The sequence below is a fragment of the Myxocyprinus asiaticus genome, chromosome 43, assembly GCF_019703515.2.
Source record: "Myxocyprinus asiaticus isolate MX2 ecotype Aquarium Trade chromosome 43, UBuf_Myxa_2, whole genome shotgun sequence".
Lineage (NCBI taxonomy): Eukaryota > Metazoa > Chordata > Actinopteri > Cypriniformes > Catostomidae > Myxocyprinus > Myxocyprinus asiaticus.
The window spans coordinates 28,604,616-28,627,594 of NC_059386.1; the positions used below are offsets into that span (position 1 = coordinate 28,604,616).

Here is a 22,979-nt window from a genome sequence, read left to right on the forward strand (position 1 = left end):
TGTTCCCATGTCTATCTGTCAGTGGATTACCAGCTTTCTGATGGACAGCAGCTTGTGAGACAGGGGAAATTCACTTCTAGCACCTGTACAATCAGCACTGGTGCCTCCCAGGGATGTGTGCTCTCCCCACTACTCTTCTCCCTCTACACCAATGACTGCATCACCAAGGATCCCTCTGTCAAGCTCCTGAAGTTTGCAGACGACACCTCTGTCATCAGCCTCATCCGAGATGACGATGAGTCTGCATACAGAAGGGAGGTTGAACAGCTGGCTGTCTGGTGCAGTTAAAACAACCTTGAGCTGAACACGCTCAAAACGGTGGAGATCATTGTGGACTTCAGGAGGAACACCCCAACACTGACCCCCCTCACCATTCTAAACAGCACTATGGCAGCAGTGGAGTCATTCAGGTTCCTGGGCACTACCATCACACAGGACCTGAAGTGGGAGACCCACATTGACTCCATTGTGAAAAAGGCCCAGCAGAGGTTGTATTTCCTTCGCCAGCTTAGGAAATTCAACCTGCCACAGGTGCTGCTGATACAGTTTTACTCAGCAGTCATTGAGTCTGTCCTCTGCACTTCAATAACTGTCTGGTTTGGTTCAGCTACGAAATCAGACATCAGAAGTCTACAAAGGACAGTTTGGACTGCTGAGAGGATTATTGGTTGCCCCCCCCCCCGCCCCCTTCAAGAACTATACACTTCCAGATTGAGGAAAAAGGCTGGAAAAATCACTCTGGACCCCACTCACCCTGCCCACTACCTTTTTGAACTGTTGCCTTCTGGCCGACGCTTCAGAGCTCTGAGCACCAGAACCGTTAGGCACAGGAACAGTTTTTTCCCACAGGCTATCCATCTCATGAACAGTTATATTGCCCCATTGAGCAATAACTATGTGCAATACACAGTTTAGTCTTTTTTTATATTTATCCAACACATCCAACCACTTCTGCCATTTCATTCCTCTGGGAAAAACAAATAAAATAAATTTGCACTGTACATAACAGATTTGTATTTGCACTGTACATAACAGATTGTATTAGATTTGCACTACCCATGTGTATGTGTATGTATGTGTGTACCTGTACGTATGTGTATAATTATTTTGTATTTTTTATTATTATCTATGTCTTGCTGCTGTCACCAAGACAAATTCATTGTATGTGTAAACATACTTGGCAATAAAGCTGATTCTGATTAAGTGACTCAAACAGAACTCTGAATGTCTTTCACAAATTTTTATGTCATGTACCTTGCCAACTTGCTTATGATTTTGAGAAAGCTCTTGCTAATGTTTGTTTGCCATACCTGTATGCATCAAACAGTCCATATATATGACCTTTGGTCAGTCCATGCCACCTTAGGCAGAGACTTGCTCTGAATGTTTGACATCATAGAGAGGGGATACTGTGTGTGTCTTGCTCTGGTCCTGTACCAGGCTGATTTGCACCACCATCAACTTAATCAGAAACATCAGTCTCTCTCAAAAGTGATATGCTCTTCAGTGTGTGCAGGATCTTGGACGACTCTCTGCCGTTTGTTTGAGAGATTGTAAGTGTTTGAAAGTGAGTGGGTGTCTGTTAAAACAGAGGTCAGACTGTCCCAGAGCCAGAAAGACAGTTATCACAGCACTGCCCCCTTCAGACTCCTGATGGAACTGCACAGTGGCATAATTTCTGTGCTTGTCCAGATTTAGTCATCTGTGTGTTGTGGTCATATTGTGACGGAAGAGTTCTCTACAGACCACAGGGTGTGTGTATGTGTGTGTTTCTCCTTCTGAAACCTGTGGTCACAAATGGTTCCTGATGGTTGATTTGTAAGCTGTCTTCTTCATTTTCAAGATCACACCCCCATCACCATCCTCCAGGCAACAAACACACACATGCAATGTGTCAATATTACCAAATAGACAAAAGCCACTTCATACAAAGACCCTGAGAAAAGGCAGAGGAAGAACAGAGAGATACACAAGAGAATGCTTTTTTTGCTACACTACCTTTAAAGTAAAATGTCACCCCAAATTAAACTTTTTTTTACTTTTCTTTCTGTGGAACGAAAAAGGAGAAATGTTGAAGAGTGTAATGGTTGCTCTTTTCCAAATAATTATGGTGAATAGGAATCCAGGCTGCCAAGCACCAAAATTTAAAATACATACATAAACACACACAAATCGCAGGCAATCTCTCTTCTCTACATCTCTTTCTTTATCTAGAGTAGTGTATGTTTGTGTTTTTCTTTAGAGATGTTATCTCACATCTCTAAAGTGTTTCACACGCTACTACAGTCTGCTTCGCTTGACCTCTGACCCTGTGCTTTCATTCTGACCGCCGAAGAGAGAGTGGAGCCCTGTGTAGGTCTTTCATCTTTTAAAAGGTTGAGATAAGAATTAGTGTCAGGGAGAACTTCGGCACTGCCTGTGGAAAAAGGACTTCAGCAGTTTCACCATGTGGACTGAGAGATTTGTTTCCTTCAATATATGCTTCTGTATATGAACCCCACACATCTCAGTCGGTCCAGAACTAAACCCCTCCCACAGGAAAATTGTATTGCTCTGTGGTTACTAATTCATAGTTCAGCAGACTTAATGGAGTTGTCAGTTATGTTTCAGTAGGCAAATGAGTCAGTTGTTGTAATAGTAAAAATAAAGGCTGTAAAAAATGAATGTGGATACCATATCTCAGATCATTTGGAATTGGAAAAATTTGAAGAGAAATGATTGAGTTTATATTGAAATCTCTGACTTTTGATTGTATACTTTGGTATCTCTGCTAATCTTTGCACAGTTTGAGACATTAAGATCTCTTTTGAAACACGTGAGATTACACAGCTCTTTTTCTTGTGAGAAATTCTTTGATTTAGGAGACTTCAAAAAAAGTTTCTCCATTTGCTCTCCATTTAATCTCAATGTTTTCTAGCAGAAATTATTAAATAGATATTAAATAGATCTCATTCGTGATTTTTTTTCCAAGTTATCAATCATCATAGAAAAAACTTGCACAGTCTCTTACTATTTTATACTACACACACACAGCAATTAGCAGCTTAAAAACACATTTCTTCCAGTCTCATTCAGTCTGTTTTCCTCTCTTGTGAGTCTCTTATATCTGTAACACAGCTCTTGTGAAAATGTACAGTGTGTGTATTGTGTGACTGAAAGTGCATCCTGTCCATATAAACAAATAGTGAGTAAAGTGTTTATCTTCCTCTCTGGGTTGTTTTCCTTTGTGTTCTAACTGTTGGCCCTCTCTTAACACCCAGGAATAGAAAATAATTTTCCCTTGTGAGCTTTAGAAAAAAAGAGTTTCTCTTTCTCTTTTTATAATAAAAGCACAGGCAGATCCTTGTTAAGCCCAGATGAGCTGAACGGGTTAAACTTCTTATTTCATAAATATGAAAAAAGAAGACAATCCCACAGTCAGAGACAGATTCAGGGATCTCCAGCCCCACATTTACATTAAAACGGGAGCTTGTTATACAGTGAAATTTCAATGAAGGGACCGCAGAACGCATTTAATGAAATTCAGATGTGGCTCCATGAATCTCATTAACAGTCTTTGTGCTTTTCAGCTGTCCAATTTCCCCCTCGTCCGCCCTGTCATGAGAGAGATTTCATCAGCACTCTACTTTCAAAAAGACAATGTCCGTTCAGATCTGAATTTTACTGCAAAAACTCTTCACATTCTCCTCTGAAAAAGGCCGAAATCTGTCAGAGTTTGGCTTCTAAAGGTACACGACTGACTCTTCCTCTTTTTCTCTCTTTCTGCAGGCTTTGGCTTCGTAACGTTTGAGAATGAAGACATTGTAGAGAAAGTCTGTGAAATTCATTTTCATGAAATCAATAATAAAATGGTAAGTGCTCTCCAGTTTTCAATTTCTGAAAGTGTTTGCGGGATTAATATTTTAGTTTTCTATTTAGCGGAATCTCAACAGCATGCGACTGTAGCCTAAGTGCTGTGAGTGTGTGTAAACACTGGAAAGTGTTGTGCAGTGTCCAGAAAGCATGAAATTGTGTGTGTTTGTGTATGTGTGTGAAAATGATCAGTCAACAGGAGAGTCCAAAACTTTCCCCTCTTCCCATCTTTTAAAAATGCCAGCATCTTGACAGACTGGGCTTAAAAGAGAGAGGAAGAAAGTGAGGTAATTGGCAGACATTGAGGTAATTAAAGCAGGATTATCACAGACCCCCTAGTATTGAGCAGAACCAGCAGATGGGCCGCCAGTGTCAGCTTTCAGTTCTCAAATAAATGTTTCACCTTCGAATCAGATGGGAACAAAACAGTTTAGACATATGCTGTGTTCCATTCAACTTTGAAAGGCAGAATTTCCAGAACTTCCTACTTGGAAACTCGTGCAGAAATCTAGGAATCTGATTTCACCGAGATGCAGGTGCTTGGCATCACGCAAACATGTCAGCATCCAGGGAGATTTACACAGTTAATGATAAATATTCAGTTTAAAGCAAATAAAAAAGCATAATAAATTACGTTCCTACTTTAGATAATAATAAATCAAGTGTGTAAAATATGGTAAATTATACTCTGTAATTGTACACCTGAAGAACAAATGCAATCAATGCAGGAAATTAAGTTTGCCTGTGTAATGGCATGTGGACCAGAGTGGCATTTGGAGCTGCAATGTGGGCAAAATTGTATGCCGATAGTCAAAAGTTTGGTTATGTGAGGTTAGTTCATTCCCTATACTAATGGATGGAAGTTGTAAACTATTTTTAAATGAAAAATCAATAAATAGAAATGCCTGAATGATCAGAAGGATGAGAAGGATATGTTGATAAGATGATGTTTTACACACTAAAGAACAGCCCCTGGCTGTGTGTTGCCCCTGCAGGGCTCTCAGCTGTGATTGACAGGAGCCATGAGGTGGAAAGCATTGGTTTACCTTGGTTCTCTCTTCTCGCTGAGAATCTCTCTCACTGATACCCATGCTTCTATGCTGTCCACAAGCTGGGACAGCAGTTTGGTCCCTAGAGGATGGAACCAGCCTGGCAGCACAGCATATCAGGAAGAGAATCAAACCTCTCAAGATCCTGTTCTGTTCTGACAGACAGTGTTTATTAGCCGATCCATGAGCACGGGGGCATGTGATCGATTTTTCTGTGATAGTCCAGCATGTGGACTATTGTTTAAAGGGCAAAATGACCTCTCTTTTCTGTGGCTGTTCTGATCATCTCCCCTGCCATCCACTCAACACCTGTCTCACACACCAGGGTCTTGATGTATAAATGTCGCATTTACGCAAAAGGGCAGTTTAAAATAGCACTTCAAACAATTTACACCAGCAGTGGTGAGTACCTACTGACAGTGGTCCGAAGAGAGACAAACCACAAACCAGTGACATGGTGTTGGGCACCCAAGGCTCATCGATGTGCGAGGGCAATGAAGTCTATCCCGTCTGGTCTGAACCGACAGAAGGTCTACTGTGGCACAAGTCACAGAAAATTTTAATGATAGTTACGGGAGGAATTTGTCTCAACACACAATGCATCGCAACTGCTGCAAATGGGGCTGCGTAGCCGCAGACCTGTCAGAGTGCCCATAATGACCCCTGTCCACTGTCGAAAGATGGGCATGCGAGCGTCGGAACTGGACCCTGGAACAGTGGAAGAAGGTCGCCTGGTCCGATGAGTCCAGTTTTCTTTTACATCAGGTGTAGGGCCGTGTACGTGTGTGCTGTTTACCTGGGGAAGTGGTGGCACCAGGATGCACTGTGGGAAGACGACAAGCTGGTGAAGGGAGTGTGAAGCTCTGGGCAATGTTCTGCTGGGAAACCCTGGGTCCCGCCATTCATGTGGATGTCAATTTGACACGTGCCACCTACCTAAACATAGTTGCAGGCCAGGTACACCCCTTCATGGCAATGGTATTCCCTGATGGCAGTGGCCTCTTTCATCAAGATAATGCACCCTGCCACACTTCACACATTGTTTGGGAATGGTTTGAGGAACGTGATGAAGAGTTCAGTGTGTTGCCCTGGCCTCCAAATTCCCCAGATCTCAATCCAATTGTGCATCTGTGGGATGTTCTGGACCAACAAGTCTGATCCATGGCAGCTCCACCTTTCAGGACTATAAGGATCTGCTGCTTATGTCTTGGTGCCAGATTCCACAGGACACCTTCAGGGGTCTTGTAGAGTCCATGCCTCGGTGCGTCGGCACTGTTTTGGCGGCACGCAGAGGACCATCAGCATATTAGACAGGTGGTCATTATGTTTTGGCTCATCTGTGTATATTAAAGATATATTCTTTGAAAGCAAGTCTTAATATCTTATACAGTTATGTTTCTTTTAAGGATGTTTAGAAATTTCTACTCTAAAACAAGAGAAATATACTAGAAAATTATTTACAAACTTTAGTATCTCCTATTTTCCTAGTTTCTTGTTGTGTTCAACGTTAGTCTTGTGTCTGGAAACTGCATAGCGATGTTATATGCAGTTGAGGTTATACATAATAAAGCTAGGCATTATAATGAAATCTATGCAAAGTTTTTTATATGAGGCCCCTGGACTGTCTACGATTCACACAGACTGTTAATATAAGATGAATACTGCTCAAAGGTTACTCTTGTATAGCTTAGTAGACTTAATGGGGTTTTGAATTACATTTCCTTTAAGTATCAGCTTTGTCTTAGATGTTTCTCCTAAAATTCCTTAGGATAAATAGAAATAAGCACAAATGAAACAATTGTTGACATACAGTAAAAGTTTTAAGCTATATAATTTATATGACTACCTTAGCTCATATTTTTTAGACTTTTGCAGATTTATCTTGGTGCACAATTTTGAACAGAGTTTTAGACATTGTGAAGATCTCATCTGAAACTCTCCATTAACCTGCACTACTGGAATGATTCATTCCCCTTATGGCTCTCCGTGAACCTCCATGCTGTAATTGTTCCCACCTTAAATACTTGAATATTACCTGCCACTGGTTTCCTGATCACAAATTCTACCACTTCTACCAAACCATAACACAGGCTTCCTGCACAAAAAAAATACTTACAGTATTTTCACAAGACTCACCACAGTCACACATAGTCACACAAGCTTTCTGACTTCACTCTCAAATTACTAGATGTTATTAACAGTCTGTTAGTGAGAACAAAAATATATTAATACATCTTCCTGACCCAGAGAAACACACATACCAGTGGAGCCCATTTCATTGTGAACCTGTTTGCCAGCTGAACATCTCACTGGGTGTCCATCGATGAGATCTCAGAAAGAGAGAGAGAGAGGTGAAAGAATAGAGATCTCTCCATCAATTCAAAGGCTTTTCAAGTCTGATTAGACCTGCTGTCTCTATCCAGGGCTATAGATGCTCTAAGGAGAAATGGCCTGTTCTCTTTTTTCTCTATCACGTCCACATGGTCATCACCAAGCACCCAAACACAGCACTTCCACTGTTTACTGAAAGACAGACAGACAAAAAGACAACTCCTTAAACACCAACAGACACAAGAAAAAAAAAAGAACCGTGAGCAAGAGATGGAGGTTACACTTGAATGGCTCTTGAATGGCTCGTCCGATGTTTGCTGGGCCTGTACGTTATAGAAAAGTCTGATGAGAAGCTACAGTACAAACATCATTCCTAGAAAATGTTCATGAGAAAATCTCTGATTGTGTAGCCATGTGTTGGTGTAGCCAATGGAATCATTCACCCAAAAATGAAAACGCTGTCAACATCAAGTGCATTAAAAAGCATTAAGAAATTGGGGCCTGGGTAGCTCAGTGGTAAAATACGCTGGCTACCACCCCTGGAGTTCGCTAGTTTGCTAGTTCGAATCCCAGGGCGTGCTGAGTGACTCCAGCCAGGTCTCCTAAGCAACCAAATTGGCCCGGTTGCTAGGGAGGGTAGAGTCACATGGGGTAAACTCCTCGTGGTCACTATAATGTGGTTCGTTCTCGGTGGGGCACGTGGTGAGTTGAGCGTGGTTGCCGCGGTGGATGGCGTGAAGCCTCCACACGCACTATGTCTCCATGGCAACGCGCTCAACAAGCCACGTGATAAGATGCGCGGGTTGATGGTCTCAGATGTGGAGGCAACTGGGATTCGTCTTCTGCCACCCGGACTACGCGACCATGAGGACTTAAAAAAAAAAAAAGCACATTGGGAATTGGGCATTCCAAATTGGGAGAAAAGGGGGAAAAATCCACAAAAAAAAAAAAACAATATGTTTTTAACTATGTATTAGCAGTTGTAGCAATTCATGAAACACAAGCAGAATAAATTTCTGTGTAAATCGCTAGTAAAGCTATTTTTATATAAATTGTCCCATTGAATTTAATGGGATAGTATACGTAATAATGGCTTCAATAAGGATTTATACACAAACACATTCTGCACCTGTTTCATAAATACTGGCCATTATGTGTAAGATTATTTTGCTATTCTTTTTTTTTTTCTTTTTTTTTAATGGGTTTTCCTATAAATTTCTGTTAAAAATAAATTTTGCCTAAAAACCTTTTTAATTTGTATTTTATTGTTGCTAAAGTCTAGCCTTGAACTCACAGTTTATTTATACATTATTAGTAAACATTGTGAGATGACATGCAGCTTCGAAGCTTCCTGTGGCAACACGTAGGTCGCTTTCAGTGTAGACACTGTGTGAAGTGTTGAGTCTTGCTGGTCCTGTTGTTTTTTCTGTGTTCTGGACTGGGTTAGAAGCTTTTATTCTTTCTGTCACAGAAAAGGTTTCTTAAAAACAATGAACAAATGCCTCTGTCACAGGCAGCATTCTTAAAGTTTATCATAATCCATTCAGTCCCAAACCTCTCAAGTCATTTAACTCTGTTAAGGCTTGCAAACTGGAGGATCTCTCAAATGTTTCAAAGGCCTGTTAGACTCTGAGTTGTTCTCAGAGGTGAATGAATTAATCTTGTTGGATATTATCATCACAATGCGTGGTTTAGCATATAATTAATAGCAGTGCTTGATATCCAACCTCTATCCATAAGTATTAAACTAGGAATTAAAAAAGGACTTATCTAGGGACCAAAATATAATAGAGACTTGGGAGTGGGCTCTTTTTGGAGCTCTTTTTTTAGTTAGTTACCTTCTACAAATGCCTTTGTGTCATGGTGGCGAGTTCTGGACAGATAAGCACCACTCAGAATTTTTTCAGAAAATCTAGATTGATATTATCATCACAAGGCCTTGTTTAGCATACAATATTTTCTAAGTTAAATGGCAGAAGTTATTCTCACTCACTGTTTCCAGTTTGGCTGAAACTAGTTTCGCATAGCCAGACTTTTGACTGTCGGCAGGTATCTGGTCCATATTGCAGTTTATTCTGGCCAAGAACGGCCCACATATTCAAGAAGAGGCCATCTGACTTGCGTAAAATTACCAGATATTTTATGTGCCGTTTAGATTCAGGAAAATCTCAAATTGATGATACAATAATATAAGACCAGCATGCCGGTAACTCATTCAAATAATGCCACCACAATTTCTGTAAAACAAAATTTGTAAAGACCAACACAAAATAAATTGGTAAAAAATGTCACAAAAATTGTTAACTTGGGCAAATCCAGCATCTAGTTCTTCCTCTGAAGTGCTTCTTTTAGCAACCTGGTTCCTTGTAAACACAACTTTTTCCCAGTGGAAAATGCGCAGAAGTGTAGAAGCCAACCAATGAGATTTGAATTGTCTATTTAAGCCAGCTCTTGCCATTTTCAGATGGTCCATGAACAATATGACTGTGACTGTTGGGGGAAATTCTGATATCTCAATTAGTAAGCTCTTCTGTTTCTGACAAAAGTCTTCAGTGGTTCAGGTAAAACCGGTACTGCCTGTAAATGGAGTACCGGTGGCACACTTGTATAATACTGGTTTGTTTTCAAACATGTTATCAAACGTGTCATTTTATTATCTGTCTCAGTGGAAAATGAACTCGGCCAGAGATGTGAACTTTATCTTACTAGTCCATTTTGTTCAGACAGCTGCTGACAAATTACAGCCCAAAGAGAAGTAGATATCACTGCTGTGGCTCGTAACGGGAAGTCTTGCAGGCAGCTGCTGTCTGTCTTATACTTGACTTCCTAGGTTTTACAGTGGGACTTTAAAGTTAAATTTGTGTGATTAATTATTGTATTTGTTTTTTAGTATACAAAGATTAGTAGTGGGGGTTTTACTCTCAAAAAGATTATCACCCACACTGAAAATGTGCCAAAACATTTTGAGGATAAATTGAAGTTGTTGTGAAGTTGTTCTAAACAGTTTGAATGATTGCATCTCTCTTTCTTTGTCTCTCTCTCTCACACACACTCACAAAGCTGGAGTGGATGAATGAGTGCATTAGACTGGTGAAAACTGCTCTGAAGAAGTGTTTTTTTCCCCTTGTGTTTGTGTGTGTTCAGAGATGGTTGTAGTAATCAAACAGCTCACTGAAAGCAGCAGTGTGTGTGTGTGTGTGTGTGTGTGTGTGTGTGTGTGTGTGTGTGTGTGTGTGTGTTTTAGAGGAGATAATGACCCATGGTGCTCTGTCCTGGATGATGTCAGGCCAGAGTGTTTGCCATCCAGAATTAGACCAGTTGAAACTGACATGCTGAACAGGTTGTCCGAAACATCCCTCCTGCACTTTGTAAGGTTTTTGCCACAAAGAAATAACGATAAAATATTCCATTGTAGGGTAAATTCAGACGTGGACATGCATTGATTAGTGTGACATACACGATTAATTGCCTTTGAATAGAGAGTATGGGGCAGTTCACACCAAACACTTTTATGGTGCTTTTGTCCTTTTTGGAGCTTGACATCCCGTAAACAGTATATGCTTTCATTGTTTAGTGCAGTCTTCAACATTGAGTGTCCCCTTTTGTGTTCCATGTAAGAAAGTCATATGGGTTTGGAATGACACAAAGGTGAGTTAATGATGACATTATTTTATTATTGGGTGAAATTTTACTTTAAAGATTATCCTTTACAAGCAGTCATTTTTTTCCCCTCTGATCCCAGAGTCCAAATTGAGAAAATATCTCATATCTGCAGCAGAGTAGCAGAGCTGTGTGTATGTCCAGCTGTGCCAAGCAGCATCTGTGAGTCTCTGTGGGAGTTGATCCAGTTGATGTGTTTTGTGTAGGGCCGAACAGCACACACACACACACACACACACACAGAGAGAGAGAGAGAGACAGACGGGCCCTGGGCAGGCAGACGAGTCGATCAACCTAGAGGGCAGACAGATTCAGCCAAGTGCAAATGTATCCTGTTCTTACCATTGAGGCACTGTCAGCACATCACACACACATGTGAACATGCAGATGTGTTTGGTATATAGGATCTTCTTGCAGCTAGGCCTGTCAGGAGGAAATTCTTTTCCTTGTCTGTCCTGGTTCTGCTCATTTCACCAGAGAGAGCGAGTGTCTGTGTGTTTGTTTGGGTTTGATGTTTTCTGTTTGTGTGTTTGTTTATTTCTCCTCTTTGCTAGAATCATGTTGTCTTTCCTCTTGTAACTCTCTGGAGGAATATTCCTCCGTCTCTCAGGCAGTGACTGCTGTCGGCTGTCCGCTCATGTGCTCAATTCTGGAGGTTAAAATGTCAATCAGAGACAGAGAGCACGAACGCGGGAATGAGAGGAGGGGGCACAGAGGAGATCACAGGGTTGAATCAGAGAGACAGACTGAATTTATTTTGCACAGTTAATTTATTTCATATTCCATGGTTGTATTAGTTTAGACAATTTTTGTTGTCTGAAAGATGCTTTGACAATACAAAACTGAAAGAGAGAGGAATTATTCAAGCTTTGTTACAAAATTTAGTAAGCTACTTACCTACCTAGAAAGCATTGTTAGGCATAATACGATGCTCCTATGGCTGTTCCAAACAGTAGGCGGATAAATGTCATGAAATCTGTCAAGTGCATGTCCTGGTCAAGTTTCACCCCAAATCAAAAGAATGAAATCAGAAATTATATTTTGCTTCAAGAAACTTTTTAGAACCATTAGGATTGTTTTGCATTGTGACATTATTTTCATGACAACCCTGATTTCTCATTGCTATAATACAAAAATGTATTTCTCATTACTGTAATTAAAAAAAAACAAAAAAAAAACATGAAATTACCATGACAGTAACACCGCAGGCAACTGCGTTTACAGGTTCTTTTGAGCTGTAGCTTTCAGTAGTGGACATGGGCAGTGCTGCGATTTTAATCTAAGCATTCTATAATCTATATCATTTATGTAAATAAAAGTTATTATAAAGGGATATCTATGGTTTAAGTGAAGAAATATACACTATATTGCCAAAAGTATTCGCTCACCTGCCTTTAGACGCATATGAACTTAAGTGACATCCCATTCTTAATCCATAGGGTTTAATATGACGTCGGCCCACCCTTTGCAGCTATAACAGCTTCAACTCTTCTGGGAAGGCTTTCCACAAGGTTTAGGAGTGTGTTTATGGGAATTTTTGACCATTCTTCCAGAAGCGCATTTGTGAGGTCAGACACTGATGTTGGACGAGAAGGCCTGGCTCGCAGTCTTCGCTCTAATTCATCCCAAAGGTGCTCTATCGGGTTGAGGTCAGGACTCTGTGCAGGCCAGTCAAGTTCTTCCACACCAAACTCGCTCATCTATGTCTTTATGGACCTTGCTTTGTGCACTGGTGCGCAGTCATGTTAGAACAGGAAGGGGCCATCCCCAAACTGTTCCCACAAAGTTGGGAGCATGGAATTGTCCAAAATCTCTTGGTATGCTGAAGCATTCAGAGTTTCTTTCACTGGAACTAAGGGGCCAAGCCCAGCTCCTGAAAAACAACCCCACACCATAGTCCCCCCTCCACCAAACTTCACAGTTGGCACAATGCAGTCAGACAAGTACCATTCTCCTGGCAACCGCCAAACCCAGACTCGTCCATCAGACTGTCAGATGGAGAAGTGTGATTCGTCACTCCAGAGAACGCGTCTCCACTGCTCTAGAGTCCAGTGGCGGCGTGCTTTACACCACTGCATCTGACGCTTTGCATTGCACTTGGTGATGTATGGCTTGAATGCATCTGCTCGGCCATGGAAATCCATTCCATGAAGCTCTCTACGCACTGTTCTTGAGATAATCTGAAGGCCACATGAACTTTGGAGGTCTGTAGCGATTGACTCTGCAGAAAGTTGGCGACCTCTGTGCACTATGCGCCTCAGCATCCGCTGACCCCGCTCTGTCATTTTAAGTGGTCTACCACTTCGTGGCTGAGTTGTTGTCATTCCCAATCGCTTCCACTTATTTATAATACCACTGACAGTTGACTGTAGAATATTTAGTAGCGAGGAAATTTCACGACTGGCTTGTTGCACAGGTGGCATCCTATCACAGTACCATGCTGGAATTCACTGAGCTCCTGAGAGCGGCCCATTCTTTCACAAATGTTTGTAGAAGCAGTCTGCATGCCAAGGTGCTTCATTTTATACACCTGTGGCCATGGAAGTGATTGGAACACCTGAATTCAATTATTTGGATGGGTGAGCGAATACTTTTGGCAATATAGTGTATATAGGTTATTTTTGCATAACCGACAAAACCAGTTTAAACCTGCATGTTTTAGTCATACATGTGACGGGTTGATGAATACACATCCTCACATGTTTAACACTTCTAAAGCCTGAGAAATGTGGCATATAAAAATTTAAACTACCATCAAGACATATAGCGCGATATGCGTTTTTATTGCTTAAATTATTGTTTCACATTCATAATAACATTTGACATTTTCAATATGTAAACAGACGATTTTGATAAAACAAGCTGCTTACTGCATTTGAAATAAGTGCGAAGACTAATTTTAGAAGAAGTACATTTTTATTTGCATATACATTCAAAAAAAGTATTCATAGTCATTAGTTTTACAATTCTGTTTGGTGAGGCTAGTGGCACAGAAATTGCACATTTCACCTTTAAAAATAAAACAGAAGCTTTTATCTTGAAAAATCCTTCATCAGCTCTCTTATGTCTGTCTGTTCACAGGTAGAATGTAAGAAGGCCCAGCCGAAAGAGGTGATGTTTCCCCCAGGCACGAGAGGGAGGGCAAGAAGTCTTCCTTACACCATGGACGCCTTCATGCTGGGCATGGGCATGCTGAGTGAGTCACTCGCACAAACACACCGATGCGCTGAGGGGAGGCTAATGGGCGGGTCTCAAGGTGATGCCTTCTGTTTGGCTGGTTGATCAGAGAGTAATGTGTGTCTGTGAACGTGTTGGGTCAGTCCAGCTCAGGTGCTGTGGGATTCTTCAGACCTGATGAGCAGATAAACATCTGTATTAATGGCTCAAATGAAGAGGATAAATAAGCTAATGTTCAGTGCAGCCATCTGCCTGACCTCTGCACCTGCTAATGACAGCAGTACTGAACAAGAAGAAACCATTAGCTACAGGAGCCAAAACCTTCTGCCAAGATCAGCTCTGTTATTCATACATATAACACACATACAGTCATTTAATAATACAGTGGCCTCACAATGTGTTTGGACACTTTAGCCACACTTAAAAAATTTATGAATACCATTGCAGTAGTTTAAAAATATATGAAACCAAGTGGTATTTGTTTTAAAGAAACAGCACAGACTCACTTTTCAGCAAGTTTGGTTGCAAATTATTAAACAATAGATATATTGTTCACAATTAGGGCTGAAAGGATTTGGACACTTTCTGATTATCAAACATTGTGGAACTTGTTTGTAGTTTATGTGATGAACAACTTATGTGATTATAATTATGTGATTAGTTACTCTGAAAAGGCACCTGTGAGAACTTTATACACTGACTGAGCATTTTATTAGGAACACTATGTTCCTAATAAAGTGCCCGACATGGTCTTCTGCTGATGTAGCCCATCCTTCTCAAAGTTCAACATGTTGTGCATTCTGAGATGATATTCAGCTCACTACAATTGTACAGAGCGGTTATCTGAATTACCGTAGCCTTTCTGTCAGTTCGAACCAGTCTGGCCATTCTCCGTTGACCTCTCTCATTAACAGGGCATTTCCGTCCGCAGAACTGCTGCTCACTGGATGTTTTTGACACCATTCTGAGTAAACCCTAGAGACTGTTGTGGGTGAAAATCCCAGGAGATCAGCAGTTACAGAAATACCCAAACCAGCCCATCTGGCACCAACAATCATGCCACGGCAAAATCAATGAGATCTCATTTGTTCCCCATTCTGATGGTTGATGTGAACATTACTGAAGCTCCTGACCCGTTTCTGCATGATTTTATGCATTGCACTACTGCCACACTATTGGCTGATTTGATAGAAACATGGATAAGTAGGTGTACAGGTGTTCCTAATAAAGTGTTCTTGTGAGAACCTCTGTACATCCACATAAATTACCTTGGGACCAGTTGGTTAAAAGTAATCGATAAAAATGGCTCAGAAAGTTAGTTGTGAGAAAAGGTATAGCATAGTTTGTTTGCAGATGCCACTTGGTTTGATATTTTGTTATATATTGAAATGAAATTCATAAATGTGACCTTTTTGGAGGCACTGTACAGTATTTAGACTTAAAGATATAGGCATATTTTAACTTATGATTTTGATTAATGACATTAAAAAACATTATTATTTTATGTAATTCTTAACAGATCATTAAAATTGTATGTACATTCTAATAATTAGAAATGTCATTAACCTTGATTCATGTATGTTCATATATAGTCATACTAGCGATGTGCATGGTAACCCTTTGTAATATTCGGTTAACTTTGAGGGTTCACAAACTGTTTTGTCGGGAATAAAGAACATTTATTGCAATGGATATGAGTCAAACACTACTCAAAATAGCATGGTGAACTATCTGCCTTAAAAGCACAATTCATACAGTAGATCTTCAAATGACAAAATCACATGAAAGTCAAAGAAAATTCAAACTGTCTGCATTATAGTATTCTTAACCAATGGAAAATATGTAATTTAAGTGCCAATATGTGCACTGCTGGGCGGGTTCACATTTCTGTAAGCAGTAAATGCAGTATTGTCATTTGCATGTTGTTACACTGCTGCAGTTTATTAGCCTCTTTGGGATGCTTTGATTTTTAAATGGTGCAGCATTTAACTTGTGGAATTATTGTCTGCACACTGGAGCAAAATGGAAAAAACATTAGCTAACCGAACGCTGGAATCATGTGTAACAGTGTAACAGTCACATGAAGACCTTTTTGCAACCTGAACTTCTTCAGAACATCGAATCTTGGTGACACCTATGCTAAAAAAAAAAAAAAAAAACTAGACGCAATAGAACCAGTTGCCTTGAAGTTCTTTTTAACTTTAAACTTATCTAAAAAATGTGCCTAACCTGCGTGTGACGCTGAAAATTAAACTGTGAGATGCAGCACAATGGTCAAAAACATCCATCCAGCATGTTTACCTAGAAATTTTGGCATTCGCATACAGGCACGGTAAATGGTTAACCGAATAACGACTATCCGTTCACGTACCTAAGTCACACAGTAAATAGTCATGAATAACTATTAAAAGTTATTATAAAGTGTTAGCATCTTTCTTTCTTTCAACTGCTCTGTGCTGTCTCTGTACATCTGACCCTGAAACAAGGAGAATATATCTGTGTGTGTTCCCTCATACTCAACTTTTAACAAGGCATGAACTTTCCAGAAGTTCTCATGGATTACAGCTTGGCACTGGAGGAAGGTAAAGAGAGGAGGAACAAAAGAGAGTGAGAGACAGAGAGATTGAGAGCATGAAGCACTCATGTGAAAATATGAACTTGCATATTATCTAAATGAAACTGGAGTGAACCGGACGACCAGACAGAACTTTGTATAATTTGCATATGAAAAAAGCTGAAGATCAGAGCTCATTATTTAAGGAACTGTAAGTTTCTTATACGCCAGATCTCATTAAAGCTGTCGCATTCAAGCTTTTGTTTACCGCAGCTAATCGTGTGATTTATCTTTATAGTCGTGAGCCGCGTATATGTTTGCTGAGATTAATACACATTTAAGCTGGTGCTCGCTTCAGCTGCGGCAGATGTATAATTGATTTTAAAGTGAATCTGAGTTGTTGAGGCATAAAATAGGTATATTAGCCTGAGCATTAATAATGCAAATCAGAGGCTGAGACAGCAGCCGCCAGCGGCCAGGGGAGGACACGGCCTTTTGTATCCACAATACACTGAGGTCTTCTCATGTCGCTTCTACTCGTTTGTTCTCTTCTCATCTTGTCTCATTTCTTAACTTCTGTTCATTTGTTCAGTTTTTCAAATTCAAAGTACTCTATTGGCAAGATTGTGTTTACATACAGTATTGCCAAAGCATCAATACACACAACTAAAGCTGACAATAATATAATAATAATATCATTATTAATGATATTAGTATTATTGTGCCAGTAATAGTAATAAAAATAAACATTCAACAAGACATTAATGAACATTATTCTTTTCTCACATTTTCTCGTATTATACTATTCTTTTTTGTCTTTTCTCATCTTCGTGTCTCAGCTCTTCTCGTCTTCTCATCTTCTCATTTCATCTGATGTCACTTCTGTTCTCTTCTTGTCTCATCTCTTCTCTTTTGTTCTCATGTTTTCACTTCTTGTTTTCTCATGTCAACTCATCTCGTCACTCCTCTGTTCATCTGTTCGTGTCTAGTCTCATCTCTGTTCTCCTTTTCTCATCTCATCTGATTTGTCTCTTACCATCTCATCTCATTTCAGTTCTTCTCTTCTGTTCTCTTCTTGTCTCATCTCTTCTCTTTTGTTTTCTACACATCTAAACTTATTACCCTGAAAATCAAGTCCTGCTACTTCAGGGAAGGAGAAATGTTGTAGTGAGCTCCTGAAATATTTGGGGTTCCTCTGTGTGTGAGCACATCCTCTTTGGAAGAATAGATAGATAGATAGACAGACAGATATAGCAGTTTATTCTGAGAGAGCTGTCAAAATTGTTGTCAACTGATATTGATTGCCTAAGCTCGGCACAAAGATGTGTTTGGTCTGTGTTCTTAAATCTGTGTGAATCGTGATAACTGAGCAGCAGTAACTGGTGTTTCACATTCTTGTTTTGGAAACACATTAAATTAATACAGCATGTACATTTCTAAGATGGAAAAGTGAGAAAATAAGGCCAAGAATAACACGATCAGTGCATCACTGTCTCTCTCTCTTTCTCTCTTGTCGATGTAGCGTCAGAGAAAAACAGATGGCAGCAAAATTCCCTGAAGTTGCTTCTTCATTTAAGCTGCTCATGTGCTTGAAAACATACTGTTGTAATATTCATCTTCCTTTTGAAGTGCTGCTGCTCTTGATAATGTGAACAGATGATCCAGGCCGGTCCTGTTATTGGGCCCAGACTAGAGCACTATTGATTTTAAGGGAGATCCATAGAACAGGATTTGACCCCAACAAGTTTATTGATGGTGTTTCTTTGTGTGTTTAGGTTACCCTAACATTGTGGCAACGTACGGTCGAGGATACACAGGTTTTTCTCCTAGCTACAGCTACCAGTTTCCAGGTGAGTGTGGTTATATTGTTAACATCTGTCTGTCTGTGCTGTCTGTGCATTGCGGTATGTTGAGAGATTGGGAGTTTGTTACATGCACATATGCGTGTATGATATGAGTGTGTGACAGTGTGAGTGAAATGTTTGTGTTTGTGTGCGTGTTAGAGGCGTGAAGGTGAGTACATTGCTCTGCAGATGTTGGCAGATATTAGTGTTGATATTACTGGCATGCGGACAGCCACCTGCCTGCTGGTACCATGAGCTGATAAGACTGGGAAATATCTGAGAGCAGAACACCTCTAGAATGAGTTTTATTCTGTATGTGTGTGTGTGTGTGTGTGTGTGTGAGAGAGAGAGAGAGAGAGAGTGAGATGGATGTTTTGCTTTCCCCACCATGATCAATATATTGTAGATACATGTAGCTATATGTTTATAAATTAAAGCAGGGGTTCTCAAACTTAAATCAGTCAGGCCCCCCAGAGAGGCTTTACATGAAATGGCGCACAATGAACTTGCCTACATTGTTCTTTTATGTTGTGTATACTTTCTGTGTTAAATAAATACAAAAAACATTGTAAGTAAAAGTGATAGTGCTGCAGGAGTAACCCCTGGGCATGAACACATTGCAAACTGCAAATGTCGTCAGCCACTGACTGTGTCCTATGAGACAAAGTTTTCTTCCTCCAGGGGGCGCTTGACGGCTCAGAAAACCGAATCCTCCATTCACCCGCATTTAAAACTCCAGAATGTTTTATATCTCATTGGAGAAATTTTTACACTGAATAATAATTTTTTATAAAAACTGATAATTGTAAGGATAATACCTGTAAATGGAAATCCACCTCAGCAGTATCTATAAGACACGCTGTTTCGGTAGCAGTCCGGACCTCTGAACAATAATTTACACCTGATTAATTATACTGAAAAACGTAACCACCTGAAATAAAAACAGACCTGAGACAATTTAAAAAAATGCTGTCGCATGGTGTCCTGCTGGACGTGGTGCTTTTCATCTTTTATTCAGTGTAAAAATGTCTCCAATGAGATATATAACTTTCTGAGATTTAAATGCGGATGAATGGAGGATTTGGTTTTCTGAGCCGCCAAGCACCCCCTGGAGGAAGAAAACTTCTCATAGGATACAGTCAGTGGCTGACAACATTTGCAATTTGTGCCTAAATGCCCATATGGTTAATCTGGCCCTGTGCAGGAGCAATATTAATATATAATAGCTCATCTATAAATTCACATTTCTGTCAACATTTACTTACCCTCATCATTCAAAACCAGTATGACTTTTTTCATCCGTGAAACTCAAGGTTGAGGGATGAGTATTGTGATTGTAGCTGTCCAAGCTCCAAAAGCACCATAAAAGTTGTCCATAACACTTGTGCCATGTATTTAAATTCTTCTGAAGACATATGATAGTGTTGTGTGAGGAACAGACAGAAATGTAAGTGTTAATTTACTGTTTCATCTTTTCACTTAAAAGTGAAATCTTCCATTTAACATTATTTTTCATCCTAATGTTGCTCCAAACCCGTATTACTTTTTTGTTTTCTGTGAAACCAAAGGTCTTCACAGGGTTTATGAATCTAACGTAACTGAATAGTGACTCCAGTCTGTCAAGCTCGAAAAACAGCAAAAAATCCACAATAAAATCACAGTAAAAGTAATCAATATGACTCATACACAATATTCCGAGTCTTCTGAAGCAATATGATCACTTTGTGTGATAAATAGAACTGAAATTTAAGTTGTTATTCACTCTCAAATCAAGTCATATAAATAAAGTGCTTAAATTAAATATGGCAGCTACGTCAATAACATTGAACCACATTGTTCAGTGGTTCTCATTATGTCTTGTGACCAAACGCCATGATGTCATGTCACCTGTTTGGTCACTAAACATGATGAGAACCAGTGAGGTTTGATGTTATTGTGTTTTTATGGCTTAAAAAAACAGGAGTCACTATGCACTTACATTACATTGATAAACCATGTAAGGCCTGTTTAAAAATTCACCTTTCCATGAAATTAAGTCATATGAGTAAATGATGACAGAATTTTCGTTTTTGGCTGAACTATTCCTTTAATACTGTACATGGTGAGGAAAGACCACCATCACATAAATGCACAAACAACAAAAGTGTTACAGAGAGGAAGGGTAAAATATTGGACATGAAAAACCTCCACAAAAGACCAAAGGAAACTGTGTAAGATCAGTTTAGAGGTAATATCCTTTGCTCTCCTCTGTTATAGTCTATTTTAATCTGTGTGTGTAGTGTTTGTAAGCCACACATTCTTTTCTCTTTTACACAGATGTCTGTGTAGTTATGAAACATCTCAGAAATAAAGTGTCATAAACTATATTTGACCAGGTTGACCGGGTTGACTCTGAAAAGACTCACACGACAGAACATGCAAGCTGACAGTAACACGTTCACATAAACACGAACATTCACTCACACACATACACAAACACTCACACTAGATGTGATCTGTCTGGTTTGAGTAGTACGGTCAGTGTTTGTGTATGTACTGGAAGTCAGCTACTCTGATCTGGGGTCACCCTCAAACACTTCACACAGTTACTCATCTTTATGTGACCGCACCTGACACTGAAATACCACCAAATCACAATACAACATATCTCTGTCTCTCGCTCTCTCGCTCTCTCTCTCGCTCTCTCTCTCCCTCTCAACATTTCTTAAGTAGGAAAATTAGAAGCAATTGTTACACTAGTTATATAAATTGCATGACTTTTGAGTCTTTAGAATTGGTAATGAACATTATTTTATTTAAGTATCTTGTTGATGACTGTTCTTGATGGCTGATCACTACATTTTATTAAAAAGGATTTAACTATTTTAAATAATCGCAATGTAGGTACCACTTTGACTTTTACAATTTTAAGTACATAAAATTCCTGAAACCTAAAATAACTATTTTAAGTATTATTAGTAGTAGTATTATAAGTATTAAAGCAGTGATATTATTCCTTTGAGGTGTGCTCTTATTAGAGGTAATATCAGGTTATATCATGTTTTACTAGTGCTACAGTTGCTCCCAACTACTGTTTCAATTAGGGATGCACCGAAATTTTGGCCACCGAAAATGCTAATTTCGGTTTTTGGCCGAAAGAGAAAAAAAGACGGAAATCTGAACAAAAACTGTTACTTTAAAATCAAGTAACAGAGACACTGACATGAAGAAAATGCAGCGTTTTATGCGAAAAGATGTAAACAGCAGTAATGTTGAAATATATATTGATGGTATCAAGATTGTGCTTCTAATTGAAATGCACATCTGTAAAGTGTGTGTGTATGTGTGTGTCCACACGAACGAGCGCAACAGCACAAAAACACTCAAAGGAGTTATGAAAGCACACTGTGGTGAAATTTAAAATGCAAATGCACATTCTGTTGGTAGTTGCCTTACCTAGTTGACTAAAGTCTACATTCCCAGAAGTAATGAAGCGATAACTCTCTTGAATATCAACATATTAATAGTGTTTTTCCATGCGTATTTAGAGGCTATGAGGCCATTTAGCTTGAGCAACCATCTCATATGGTAAAATATCCCCACCTACTGTTCGAGCCGAGCCGCACTCTAAATCAGTGGTGTCAAACATGAATCCAGTTCAACCCGCTTTGCATCCGCCACTCACATTCTCACATTCAAAATCGCTTTTCGTCTGAAACTGGAGGAGTGAGTGACACTGTCACAGATAAACGTAGTTTATTTTCCCCTCTCACAACTATACTGACAATATGGATGATGGACAGATACAAGAAAAACTTAGAATAGGAAGGTATGCTTTTGGCCTTTGTTCATAAGTACTTTATTAGCACTTTGCTTATGTTAGGCAAAAGTCAGGTTTTATATATAAAGGCCTATAAACAGTATATACTGTATATATTAGTATTCCAAAGTGTAATAAAAAAATAATATACCCCATGTCTCCAGGATTTTCAGTTGCAGACAAAAATTTTCATTTCAGTGCATCACTAGTTACAATCGTACCCATAATATTAGGATCAAATTCAGTATGTTGATCAAAATATTTTGATGGTGTTGAATGTCTGGTAGATTATCAGTAGACTTTGAGTTATAAGGCAAAATGTAAAAAAAAAAAAAATTGTACAGCTGCCTGCAGTCTCCCCCTGGACTAGATATAAACACTGAAACAGTGCAGCAGTGAGCGACTCACACACATAGATCTTAAAGACAGTAATTCTCTCTCTAACATGTGAAGTCAATCTGAATCCTTCTGAGAGCGTCAATGGAGTCACTGACAAAATGTGGTGATCTCTCTCTCTCATTCTCTCTCTCTGCTGTCATTATGGAAATTCGCCATCTGGAAGGAGAGTTTTGGAGAGCCGTAGTGCCCCTCTTCTTTTTTTTAATGCTTTTCATCTCGTCTTTTCTCATCTTGTCTGTGCGTTGCATTTTGAGAGCAGAGTTTAAGGTTCTTTATGCACACACACATAATGAAGACCTCAAAATTACACATGT

The 22,979-nt window shown here is 39.6% G+C and overlaps 1 protein-coding gene across 3 annotated transcripts in view; it reads left to right on the plus strand.

Moving 5' to 3' along the window:
* The window catches only part of LOC127434038 (RNA-binding protein Musashi homolog 2-like), a 267,544-nt gene that overhangs the window by 209,326 nt on the left and 35,239 nt on the right, over nucleotides 1-22,979 (plus strand). For all 3 annotated transcript variants that reach the window (XM_051686472.1, XM_051686474.1, XM_051686473.1), the window contains 3 exons: nucleotides 3,769-3,851; nucleotides 13,974-14,088; nucleotides 18,399-18,473. In XM_051686472.1, the coding sequence (XP_051542432.1) occupies nucleotides 3,769-3,851; nucleotides 13,974-14,088; nucleotides 18,399-18,473 (273 nt within the window). The remainder of the gene's footprint in view (nucleotides 1-3,768; nucleotides 3,852-13,973; nucleotides 14,089-18,398; nucleotides 18,474-22,979) is intronic.